Here is a 13,144-nt window from a genome sequence, read left to right on the forward strand (position 1 = left end):
TGTGTGGGAGCTGGAGAGGAGGGCTCAGGCCGTCTCCTCACCTTCCACACCACACTCTAGCGTAGACTGAGAAGCCCCTTTGTGTGTGAATTACAGCTTTGTAGATGGTCCAAGTGTTCCCTCCCCACTGTCAGTATAAAACAGGGAATTCTGGCTTTGGAGAGGAGCCACCAGTATGATTAAGATGTGACATACTGTTTTGGAAGCATACTCAAACCTTTACATTGCTCTAGGCCAATCCGTTGGTCCTCACCTACAACTCTGTGTAATTGTTACCCTTGATTCAGCACGGAACTGTATATCCTCAAAACACTCATTTCCCAGAAGCCTGTCCTCTGAGGCTTGTTCTCCCAGAAGTAGACTGAGGCAAGGTTGCAGATAGAAGAGGTTTATTAAGAAAAGGCCCCAGAGACACCAGTGGGTAAGCAGGAGGAGGGATGAAGCCAAGCAGGGAAGTGATTTCCTGCCAAAGTCCCAGCCCTGGCTGTGTCTCAGGAGAGCACTCTGAAGAAGCTGGGCTGGGACTCAACCCTAGGTAAGTCAGTAGCAGCCTTGACTAAGGTGAGCGGTGGGATGGCACACGGATAGGCCTACTGGCTCACCAGGTCTGGCCGCAGCCTCTACCTGCAAAGCTTATAGCTAATGGCTGGAAACAGAAAGCTGCCGGGAGAAGCCCCACCCACCCAGGGACTCTGAGGGCCAGGCACTCCCTCTCCATCACTGCCTGCTTTCACACCAGTCCCACCTAGCAGTCTTTCAGTGCAGTCTCCAGGAGGAAATGAATGATCTCCCTGGACAGTCCTGGGATGGGCTCCTCATCATCCACAGAGCTGCCTCCTCGCTCCAGAGGGTAGAAGCGGGTTTCTCTGGAATGCCGCTGTAAGACAGAACAGCCGTCCCTGTTGAAGATGACCCGGGCCATCTGGAAACTTCGGAGAGAATACTTTTTGCTCTCCTGGCCCTGGAGCTCAGAGATGGTCTGAGACAGGCACTGGCACACAGGTGCAGAGAGCTGATCCTCAGCGCCTGTCAGCGGACGGGCAAACGCTTCATAGAATCTGTCCAGGGATTTCCGAAGCCCATCGTCCTCTTCGCAGGTCTCCAACTGTCCTTTCACAGAAGGATCATGCCAGGTCTCAGAGTCCCAGGAATCTTTTTGCTCAGCACTTAGAGAATTGCTACCTGCAAGACAAAACACATTCCAGTTCTTAAACAGGCAGTCCAAAGTATCAGGAAGTGTGCTGGTGACGTGGCTCTGTGGGCAAAGGCATCTGCTATACAAACCTAATGACCTGAGATGGATTCCCAAAACCAAAGTAAAGGTGGAAGGAGAGAACTGGCCCCTGCAAGCTTTCTTCTTACCCCCCCCACACACGTGGCATGTACTTCCTATAACACCCCCCGACACACACACACAAGTAACTTTTTAAGACCAGAAACCAAACCAAAAGCAAAATGCCTCTCTTTATCTCTGTATACTTCCTGCTCCCAAGCCGCTGAGTATAGGCAGAATTAACTGATTTCAGAAGTATTTCCTATCCTTGCGTTATGCCACATGCTTGCTCCTAGAGGTACGTAGCTTGCAGGGGGCAGGAGTTCTTCGTTTGTATTTTTTATGCTATGTGTATGGGTGTTTTGCCTGCATGTATGCCTGTGTGCCACGTATGTCCTGTGCCTAGAGAGGCCAGAGGAGGGTGTCAGATCCCTGGGACCAGAATGTGGTGGTTTGAACGAAAATGACCCCATAGGTCCATAGGGAGTGGCAGTGTTAGGAGGTGTGGCTTGTTGGAGGAAGTGTGTCACTGGGATGGGCTTTGAGGCTTCAAGTGCTTAAGGCCCCTCTCTCTTGCTGCTACCAGCGGATCCAGATGTAGAGCTCTCGGCTACCTCTCCAGCACCATGTCTGCCTGTGTGCCACCATGCTTCCCACCATGACAATAATGAACTAAACCTCTGAACCTGTAAGCCAGCACCAATTAAATGTTTTCCTTTAAAAGCAATGGTGTCTCTACACAGCAATAGAAACCCCAACTAAGACATGGAGTTACCGAGGGTTATGAGCTCCCATGTGGGTGCTGTGAACGGAACCCAAGTCCTCTGGAAAAGCAGCAAGCGCTCTTAACTAATCAGCTATCTTTTCAGCTTGGATCAGGAGTTCTTAGCCATCATTACTCCCTTCCACCTGAAATTTAGCATTTCCTTCTATGATGAATGTAATTCATAAAGAACAGCATCTGCCCCTCTGGACAAGGGAGTGAGGGCCGCTGAAGACGGTGGACTCCCAGCCTCCAGCACTGCTGTTTAATCTAATTATGGTACTTCCTATCAGCCTGACAGGGCAAGACAGACTGCTTTGACATCATATGCTATTAATCCCAATACGAGATATTGTCTATGCATTTATTTAAAAGCATCTTTCATTACACCATTCATTTGTTCTTTTAAAAATGTTTATATAGTAGTCATTGATCTCTCTCTTCCTCTCTGTGTGTGTTTGCATGTGGAGGTTAGAGGACAACCCATGGAAGTTGGTTCTCTCCTTCTACCACGGGGGATTGAACCCCAGTTGTTAGGCTTAAGATTATGCAAAAGTAATTCTCTGTACCCTATGCTCCTCAATCACAGGAAAAAGAGGAAAGGAAGAAGGAAGGGAGGAGAGAAGGAAGAAGGAAGACAAAAATAGGAAAGCTAAGTCTCCCACCCAAGTACTAACCAGGCACAACCCTGCTTAGTTTCAAAGATCAGAGGCATTCAGGGTAATATGGCTGAGAAATGGCTCAATAATTAGGAGCACTAGCTGCTCTTCCAGAGGACCCAGGTTCAATTTCCAGCACCCACATGGCAGCTCACAACTGTCTGTAATTTCTGTTGCAGGAGATCTGACACCCTCACATAGATATATAGACATATATGCAAGCAAAAATGCCTATGCACATTAAACAAACAAATAAATATTTAAAAGGAAAAGAAAAGTCCCTTCCTTCTGCTAGACAGAGTTTTGACCAGTCACCTTCCCAAGTTCCTCCTGACCATCCCATCCTGAGCAGCTCTTGGTAGCTAGAAAAGGAGGGAGGCAGATGCTGGTCTTTCTAGTCCAGATGTCGGAGAAACACATGGGAAAGACTTTCCACCTTGTATTCTTGCTAAGTGCCAAGTTCATGCAAACCAAAAGAAGACTGATAACTGCAAGAGTTGAAAAGGTAGCATGCCAACTAACAGCAACAGGAGATTTAGAACTAGATCTTTGGAACATAAAGTCCATTAAAGGGACAGCTGGAGTGCTGTGAATGAGGGCTGTGAGTTAGAAGGCTGGAACACATGACTGCCAAATTCTTTATGATGACACTTGGTTTTATCATGTAAGAGTGTCTTAGGGTAAATTGGAGTGACAGACATCAGGTTAGACCTCACTCGCAAAGGATTCATGAGGGCTAATGTTATGTCCAGTTCATGAGACCCCCAAAGACCACCAGGAATTGACTCCACTGCAAATACATGAGGATCTTTTATTACAAGCTCGAGCCCGGTTGAACCTGGTTGAACCTCCCTGGTTGAAGAGGAGGAGTACAGCCCCACAGTCTAGGGAGACAAGGTTTTTAAAGGGAAAAATCACAAGCAGGAAGTTATATGCCTTAATGTTACATGATTGGGTAAAGGAAACTGACTTTTGAAATGATTGGTTTACTTTAGATGCCAAGACCATAAAGGGTTCTGGCCTGACCATCTGGGCTGGTTTCCTAGCAACTGTATCTCTAGTGGGCAGGAAAAGAATGCAGCAAAGCAGTTCCTTTCTCCAGGTGGCTGGACATGTCTCCACCTAGCTGGCCTTCACTCAGGCCTGTGCTCCAAGCCCCAAACTAATATCCCCAAAAACCAATTTTCAATTATTTGGTCTCTCACTAGCAATGTGCTCAGTTGGTGGAGTGCTTGCCTACCATGTACAAAGCCTGGGTTCTTTCCTCCACTACCCTGATCTGGTATTATACCCCTGTAATCCCAGCATTTAGAGGTAGAGTCAGGAAGACCAGAAATCCAAGGTTCCCCTTAGCTCATAGTGAGTTCAAGGTCAGCCAAGAATATGAGAAACCCTGTCTTAGAAAAATCAAAACAACAACAATAAAAATTAAACCAACCACTCTTCCAACATGAGTAATTCATGACAAAAGTTCTTCAGATTGTACTTGCGGCACTGTGACGGAAAGTTTTAAAGCATATCTCTAAAGGGAACTACTAACACTTCATACTTTAAACAACCAACTAAACAAAAGCCCAGATATTAGCAAGTAAATGTCCTATAAATGGTGCTGCCCACAAGGGTAGAATGAGGGGATCCCTGATGCTTTCCCCTACAGACAATCTGGTTCCTCACAGGGAAGGCAGGAAGATGCAGAGACCATTGATGAGGACGGCAGAGCAAGGAGATTCCCAGGAGAACTGGGGAAATTCCTGAAACCTCCCACCGGAGGTTTCACATTCCATTCCAAGAGCGCGGAATGCTCTCAGCTACTAGACAGTACACCCAGACATACAGGCTTCAATGACGTCATGTGCATTTCATTTTGTTTTTAGTTATGTGTATGGTGTTTTGTTTGCATGTACTGGTTCCATACTTGTGTGTGCTTGGTGCCTGATGAGACCCAAAAAGGGCATTGGATCACCTGGATCTGGAGCTACAGATGGTTATGAACCAGCAGGTAGGTGGGTTCTGGGGACTGAACCCGAGACCTCTGGAAGAGCCGTCAGTGCTCTTAACTGCCAGCTAGCTCTAAGCCTGGTTACTACAAGATGTCTACAAACGCCTAAAAACTGGCCCATCTTCTGTGTTTTTCATGCAAATGTCAAGCACACTGCATCTCATCTTCAAAGAAACAAGCCCTCCTCCTGCAAAGGACCAAAGATAGATGGCCTGAGTGTATTCAGCTTATCAGCTCTGAGTGCTGCCTCCAGGCTGTCCAGTCTCCGACTGGATTTCAACTGTGTTGTGCAGCTGCTGTGCCCTGTGAGATCCCAGTGATCTCCTCCTGATGTCCTGTGTGGGACAACAGTGAATCTTCCAAAACTATGCTTACCTCCACTCAGTGTGCACAGTTTCCCTTATGTTCAAACTGCACCTCAGCCTACAGCATGGATTTATAGGGCTCTCAATTAGGAACAGTGATATGTACTCTGTGAAGTGTCTGGGAAACGTTCTGTGTGAGCAATTACATAATTATAAAGTGTCACTTGTATGAAATGGTTATGTCTATATTATTTACATACACTATTTAGCCATATTATATTTAACATGTCACTGAGCAGGGTCAGGATATAGACTTCCTACAGTGTATAGGACAGTCCCCTATGACAAAGACCAGAAGAAGTAGGAGCTGTCATCCACAGTCCACTCTCAAAGAACAGATTGTGGGATGAAGGGGCCCACTGCATGACAGCATGCTGGTTCGCCTTGAGAAACCCATCATCCTTTTGCTATGAATCCCTCTTCCTCATGGCACCCATTCACATGATGCATCTTCCCCTCTCAGATCATGAGCTAGTGGTTTTTACTGTTGTTGTTAGTCTTAGCAGGAACTAATGATTCTTCACTATTTAAATTACATGGAACTTTTCTTATTTAACATTCTTAAATTACACTTACTTGTGTGTGAGCACATATGTGTGCATGTTTATGTGTCATAACAGGACGGAGGACACTGTCTCGATGGGTAACACTATCATTTGATATATATTAGATGCTATTGCCTGAAAATGACAGTCCCTGCTCTGTGGTGCTATACCTTTCTGCTCTGGACCTTACATTTTTTTTCCTTACACACTTCTGTTCCTCTTGCTGGCTGCTCCATGGGGGAGTGAACAGGATTGCTGAATGAATGAAATTCCTGCCACCTGCTGCCTAGCCCTATGAGTGTACGGAAGGCTGATGGGGGCTCACAGCTGTCTGCAGCCATACCTGGCTTCTTCCTGCCTTGAGCACCCACTGAGCGTCTCTTTAGAACATCTGCTTGTGCAGTTCCTTCACATGAGAACTGCTCCATTTGTTCATTGCTATGGCAAATACTTGGGAGAAAATTACTTAAAGGAGAAAAGGTTCATTTTGGCTCAGTTTCGATCTCCTGGCTCCATTGCCATGGGGTGATGGTGAGGCAGAGTGCCATGGCAACAAGTGAGTGGCAGAGGAGGCTGCTTACCTCACTGTGGCCAGGAAGCAGAGAGAGGGAACAAGATGGGGCCGTGGCCAAGATTCACTTAAAAGCATTCCCAGCTCCTCCTACTGCAACGGTTCACCTTCCAAAGTTCTGCTAACCGGCCAGCAGAGGATTCAAACTCCACATTTCTCACCAGGTTTAACCACTCACTGAGTTACAGCCCTCAGGATCTGTCTCTGGAAACACCCTCACAGACAGGGCCAGGGTATCCCTAATTAAGGAGGTGTGCTTTACTACTGGGCGTATTCAAACGAGAGCTGTCCTCCGCAGGCTCAGATGTTTAAACTGCGGCACTGTTTGGGAAGGTTATGGAACTTTTAGTGGTACAGCCGTACGGGAGGATGGTGTGAGAGTGATCACTTTTTTTTAATCAAAGAAGAATTCAAATTTCCTGAGCCCAAACCTTCCTCTTCTCCTGTGTATCTATTGTCAAGATTGTGAAGTCATGCTCCTGCCAATGGGACGAGGGGCAGTCACCACATCTGTCGTGGGGGTTCTCTGTGACCGCACCACTACAGTAACAACCTGCAGGAGGCAAGCAGGTGGTTTTGTTCAACACAACCTAGCAGCAGGTGTTGGCTCAAACTTCAAGTCTGTCGTCAAGTGGTTTGTTTCAGGCATATTTAAGCACAGCACAATTTGGACACTTTCCTCATAATAATTAACTCAATCCCATGTGCACAGCGAAGATTAACACAGGACTACATCAAAACTCTGTGTAAAGCCCAAGCGCTATCTTCCGTAAAGATAGGTTCTACAGATTAAGAAAACAGGCTCGAGATAAGGGTCTGGAGAGGATCCAGTGTGGTCTGGCCACACAGATAACACAAAGGTCACCAGGCCATTAACCATGCCCCTTCCCAGACGTCTGCCCAGAAAGCAGGTTACACATCTTTCCGTGTGAAGAGACAATCTTGTTTTAGCATTCCGAGTTCCCCTGGTACGCCTCCTACACTGTGTCAGGGATGAAGGACAGGAGCCATGTTGCCTCCGTCTGTTGCTCACACCGGGGTTTTGGTGAACCATTTTCAAGATGAATCGCCTTGCCCAGATACTTGGACTTTGTGTGTTCCTTTGTGCAACACAGAGATTATTTAGTCTTTGTTTCTAACTGTGGACTTTGAGTTTATAGGCTCTTTCCGCTTCCCATTCACTCTCTCAGCTACCGGCTCAGCTACTCTCTCTGCAGCCATGTGTCCCACACAATGGACTCATCCCTCTGAAACCACAGACCCAAATAAATGCTCCAGTCTATAAGGTGCTTTTGGTCATGGTGTTTTATCACAGCAACCAGAAAGGACCCAAAGCAGGTGCTTTCCTCCCTACGTTCCTTCCAGTGTAAGACCACAGCACGGTTCCTTCACACGCACGCATGCATGCTTGGTTCCTGTACCGGCTTTTCTGTGTCCTTTCAGATATGACTTCTCAGTGAGTCTTCAGTACCAGCCAGAACGGGCTACATTTTGCAACACAACAAGCATCAGTGGGCTTCGGGGTCACAGCCTGTTCTCCAACAATGTTCAGCCACCCATCCCAACAAGCCAGTTAAAAGAGCCAAATGAATAGTGAAAGCCACAAAAAAGAGACTCAGTCAATGCCGCCACCCCACACTCAGGTCTACTCTCTGTGGCCCTGACAAGGGGTAGGGTTTAAATAAAAAGCAAGAAGAACGCATAACTTAGCAGTCTTGCTGTGCTATGGCCCTGCCCACCATTGTCTGTGCGCCAACCCACAAGCAAGATCAGACTTCTTAATTTCTTCAGGAGACAAGTTCCTCTTCTGGATGACCCCCAGACTTCAGCCATTTCTCTTCTCAGTAGGAGACTTCTAGGCAATTTCTAACTTCTGGGGTCCATGCTTTCAACAGTTGGATAGGGATTACAAATTTCCCTTTAGAATATATTTATTCCTGCCAGACAGGCTGTTACATAAACAAGTAACAAAACTCAGGGTGTGAAACAGCAGAACATTAGCTCTCGGGTCTGTGGAATGTGTCACATGAGTCCACACACATACAAGCAGATCTGTTCATCCAACCCCTACCCCAGAATCCAGTCTGATGGAGCAGTTACCTTAATGTGATTGACTATGAAAGAGGTAAAAGCATGCTGAAGCACCATGGCTAGGAAGCTCCGTTACTTGTCTCATTGACCAAGCCTGATTTCAAATGGACATGTGGGAACTTATCCTGCAGGGAGAGGCAGGGACTGTTGGTCCCTGAACAGTGATTCAGCCAATCACATCTTCCCACAGCATATTATCTAAAACTGCATTTCCCAATTTTATACAACCCAAAATGGAAGCTAAAGTGTTGACTCTTTTAGGAACACTGACCAACAAGGAACCCAGCAGGCGCCCAGAGTACTCAGCTTGATTTGTGGAGACTCATGCCCAAACTAATGCTCTATAAAAGCTCAGCACCAACCTAGAGCTGTTTACAGATTCTATAGGTTGGATAAGCATTAAAACTCATGTCTATGGGACCATCTGAAAGTGGAAATTTCCATCACCATTTAGACAGAATTGCAGAAACAAATATTGCAGGGAACAGTTAAAACATCCCTTCTTAGCAAACAGATCTCTGGCTTGACCAGATAGCTGTAGTAATCATTTCTTTCAACTTTTTTCCTCTTTCTTTCTTTCTTTCTTTCTTTCTTTCTTTCTTTCTTTCTTTCTTTCTTTCTTTCTTTCTTTCTTTCTCTTTCTTTCCTTCCTTCCTTTCTTTCTTTGTTTTTGTTTTTTTGTTTGTTTGTTTTTCAATTCAGCATTTCTCTGTGTAGTCTTGGATGTTCTGGACTTATTTTGAAGATCAAGCTGGCCTTGAACTCCTACAGATCTGCCTGTCTCTGCCTCCTTGAGTGCTGGGGTCACAGGCATGTGTCACTGCACCTGGCTAGTAATCATTTCTTAAGGCAGGTTCTTGCAAGCATTTTTTCTTAGTTACTATTCTATTACTGTGAAGAGATACAATGACCAAGGCAACTCTTAAAGCATTTAATTGGAAGCTTGTTTACATTTTTAGAGGGTTAGTCCATGACAGACAGGCATGGTGCTGGGACAGTAGCTGAGAACTTTACATCCTGATCCACAGGCAGCAGGCAGAGAAAGAGACACGGGGCCTGGCTTGAGCACTTGAAACCTCAAAGCCCACCCCACAGTGACACACTTCCTTCCACAAGGCCACACCTCCTAATCCTTTCCAAACAGTTCTACCAACTGGGGACCAAGTATTTAAATATATGTGCCTATGAGGGCCATTCTCATTCAGACCACCATACATTTGCCTTCCCAAGATAAGAGGAAGGGGCATGAGGAAGCTAGCAGAACTCAGCACATTCAACTATTTCAGAAGTAAAACTTTAACTCATTCTATTCCTATACACTTCTATAGTTTCTAGGCAAAGGTTGTTAGTAGGCTGTCATAATACAAGAGTGGGAATCTGATTTTGTTAGTGCATAAATAAATTATTTGGATGGATGGATGAATGAATGAATGTGTGGGATAGATGGATTGGATGTGTGGATGGATGGATGGATGGATGGGTGGATGGGTGGATGGGTGGATGGATGGATGGATATGTGGATGGATGGATGATGGATGGATGGATGGGTGGATGGATAGATGGATGGATAGATGGGTGTGTGGCACCCACTGATGGTTTTTTGCTGAAACTTGTTGGGTCGGAGCCTGTCTCACTGGGCTCCAGACTGTTGTCCTTCTTTCCCCTTCTGCTCTTTGTTCCTTTGTTGTTCTGGAAAAGGCTGGAAGGGATGGCCCCTTGTCACTCTATCAGCATTTTGAGTCTTCTTTCTGGTTTGTTCCTTTCTCTCCCCAATATAACAACATCTGCACTGGGGTTCTAAGTCAACTTATGTCCTACCATACTAATAAAATGAATCATAAAACTTGAATAAGCCTGAGCCTCCCTCATGCCTAGCAACCCTGCCACCCAGTTTATGCATTTTAGGATTTGCAACAATTCCTTTAAAAAAACAAGATCACAAAGAGGGTGTGTGGATATCAAGATATTTAATCCAAATTAATACTTCACAAGGAGGATTGTCAGGCACTTTTGAAGCTAGGCAGTCTCTGTGGGTTCTTGTTTATATTTGAAAGCCAAAGCTGGATGAATCATCCAGAGGGAAATGGCAAATGCTGCCACCCTTCATCTTAATGACAGCAGAGGCAATGCTCAGAGGACAGCGCCCTGTAACAGGCCACTGCTGAGGAGGAAAATGAAGGCTGGAAAAAGTCAAAGAGATGTGCGCTTAGACAAAGCCCCACATTAGGGCCAAGGCACCGCAATGCTGCCAGTGTTCTGGACTGTAAATCACTTTTATCTTGGGAAATTGTATATTTTTCTTAAAAAACTAAAAGGTTCCAGGGCTGGAGAGATGGCTCAGTGTCTGGAAGTGTTTGCTCTAGCAACCTGATGGCCTGATTTTGATTCCTGGATCCCATGGTGAAAGGAGATGTGCTGCTCCTGAAAGATCTTCAGAATTCCCCATGCATGTACATATGTATATCCATGTACACATACATATATGCACACATGATCACATGCATGTACCTATGTGTACCCATGTACACACACTTACATTTATGTATATATGTGCATACACGCACACTACATGGATTTTCATATTTGTAAGAGATGGGCTTCTTCTGTTTTTCAGTCATAGCCCAGCAGGATAGCCCTGAAAGATGCAGCCTTTCAGGGGCTGAGGGGATGGTCGGAATTAGAGTACCGGTTGCCTTCTAGAGGGCTCCCAGCACCACAGCGCGCCTCGCAACCACCTGTACCTCAGGCTAGAGGATCCGACGCCCTCTTCTGCCAGCCCCGCAGGCACACACGCTACACAGACGTGCAGGCAGGCAGAACAACCACACACGTAACACAGAACAAGCAAATCTTCAGCCTTCCTGTGGATCGCTCAAACCCTGCTTGGGCGGTACGGAGCCCCTGTGAGAGGAAAAGCAAAGCAGGTGATTGGGAGCTCATGTTGCCTTGGCGTGCACCACCATGCGCAGTTTATGCCATGCTGGGGATTGGCCCAAGGTTCCTCGGACTCTAGGCAGGCCTCTTCCAAGTAGCTACACCCCCAGCTCCAACACGGCTCCTCTGCTTATGACTGTTCTTCAGCAGACTTAGGAGAAATGTGAGCTGCTAATGATGATGCCTGAAGCTTTGCCATTAGTCATAAACAAACATAAGCATTTCAAAAAGATTAAACTTATTTTTGCCCACGTGCATACATGCCTGTGTGTGGGTATTTGCACGTGGGTACATGTGGCTGTGGAAGCCGAGGGGCTTTAGAGTCCCTGGAGCTGGAGTTGCGGGCAGTTATGAGCCACCTGGTGTGGGCACTGGGAATGGGATTTGGGTTCTCTGGACAGCACCACGGCTCTTAGCCACTGCCTGCGAGCCAACGAGCTGCTCGGTGGTGAGGCCACTTGCTGCCGAGCCTGATGACCTGAGTTCGCTCTCCAGGTCCACACAGCGGGAGGAGAGAACAAGCCCCATCCTGACCTCCACAAGTGTGCCATGGCGTGCAAGTGTGTACACAGCCACAACAAATAAAGGTAAAAATGTTAAGTCAGAAACAGCCGACTCGCAGGCTCCTCCGAGACCGGCAAGAAGCAAGTCCCACTTCGCCTCCCAGGTGTGACTTTCCTCAGAGCCCCCACTACGCTGTTCGTGGTGCTGGGACCAAAATCTTCAGACCAAAATCCTGGCTTTAATATCTCCAATAACCTGTTTACCCCTAAAAGCAAGCGGTCTCGGTGACCCCTTGAAGCCTGCACCTGAGGCCTTTCACTCTCCACCTGCGACTGTTATTTTAGACAGACGTTACCTTCTTTTATACATACACTGTGGGGGAAAATGATGCTTGAAGTACGGCTGGGTCCAGTCATGCTAGCAGGGAGACTGGTCCTGTGTGCTGAAGAACTGAAACCTGATCGATCTTTTCTCCTTAAGGAGGAATGGGATCTCCCACACTTCTCCAAATTACAGCGTTCGCTGGCCAGACAAGACTCTGTGGTGTGGCTAGCTGCAGCGCTGACATTAGCAGGGTCTTTCCAAGAGAATGTGACATTGTCTGTGACACACAACATTCCTGTATTCAGGGGGGTTTTGCCAGATGCATGGTTTCCTAAGTGATTTCTTTCCAGACCAGCGTGTCAGCCCTGGGGGAGAGACGGGAGACAGAGCTCCCACTGCCATCTGAAGTAGCACCTCAGGGATTCCCTAGGCCTCCGGGGTCTCCTAGCTCCAGCCAAACTTGAATTTGTGGCTTTGACACAGAAAAGAGTTTCAGGGTCAGAAGAGTTGGGGTCTAATAAAACTCTTTCTTGTAGGCGTTAGCACAGGATTAAGAGAAAGACAGGTGCTCAGAAGAAAGCAAGACAGACCCCAAAGCATGGCTGTGACGTCTCAGAGAAGAGCTGAGAACAGTACAACACACCCAAGTATGGGAGAGGCTTGGATCATCTTTGTTTAAAAATTATTTTTACAATAGTCATATATTGTCATATTTTTGTAGGGTTTAAAGTTACCGTCTTTAAAGGGTTGCTAAGAAACTTAAAGATGATTCCTGAAGGGCCTTTGGCCAGAGACCACAATTGATGAACTGCCCCAGGATACAGGAAGGTAGGACTTCTGTAATGCAAACAAAGTTAATAGCATTGCTTGGGATTTCCAGAAAATGTCCTGGGAAAGCAGTAAGGCCCTACCCATCATCACGTACACTCAGGCCGCAAGCCTGGGATACACTCAGGCCATAAGCCTGGGTCATCAATACTTGAACATCAAATACCCATCTATGAAAGGTATATCATCTCTGTGTCGGCTGTCTTCACAGCACACGGTAACTATGCTGGAATTCTTGGTTTTTAGCTGGTGAGAGCCTCGCTCCCAGGGTGAGGGGCTCCTTGCTTT

At 46.6% G+C, this 13,144-nt stretch overlaps 1 protein-coding gene across 12 annotated transcripts in view; it reads right to left on the reverse strand.

Moving 5' to 3' along the window:
- Positions 1–372: 372 nt before the first annotated feature.
- Positions 373–13,144, reverse strand: part of Shld1 (shieldin complex subunit 1) — a 165,683-nt gene continuing 152,911 nt past the window's right edge. For all 12 annotated transcript variants that reach the window (XM_060371932.1, XM_060371931.1, XM_060371935.1 and 9 more), the window contains one exon: positions 373–1,182. In XM_060371932.1, the coding sequence (XP_060227915.1) occupies positions 746–1,182 (437 nt within the window). In that variant the 3' untranslated portion in view covers positions 373–745. The remainder of the gene's footprint in view (positions 1,183–13,144) is intronic.

This window comes from Meriones unguiculatus, chromosome 18 (genome assembly GCF_030254825.1).
Source record: "Meriones unguiculatus strain TT.TT164.6M chromosome 18, Bangor_MerUng_6.1, whole genome shotgun sequence".
NCBI lineage: Eukaryota > Metazoa > Chordata > Mammalia > Rodentia > Muridae > Meriones > Meriones unguiculatus.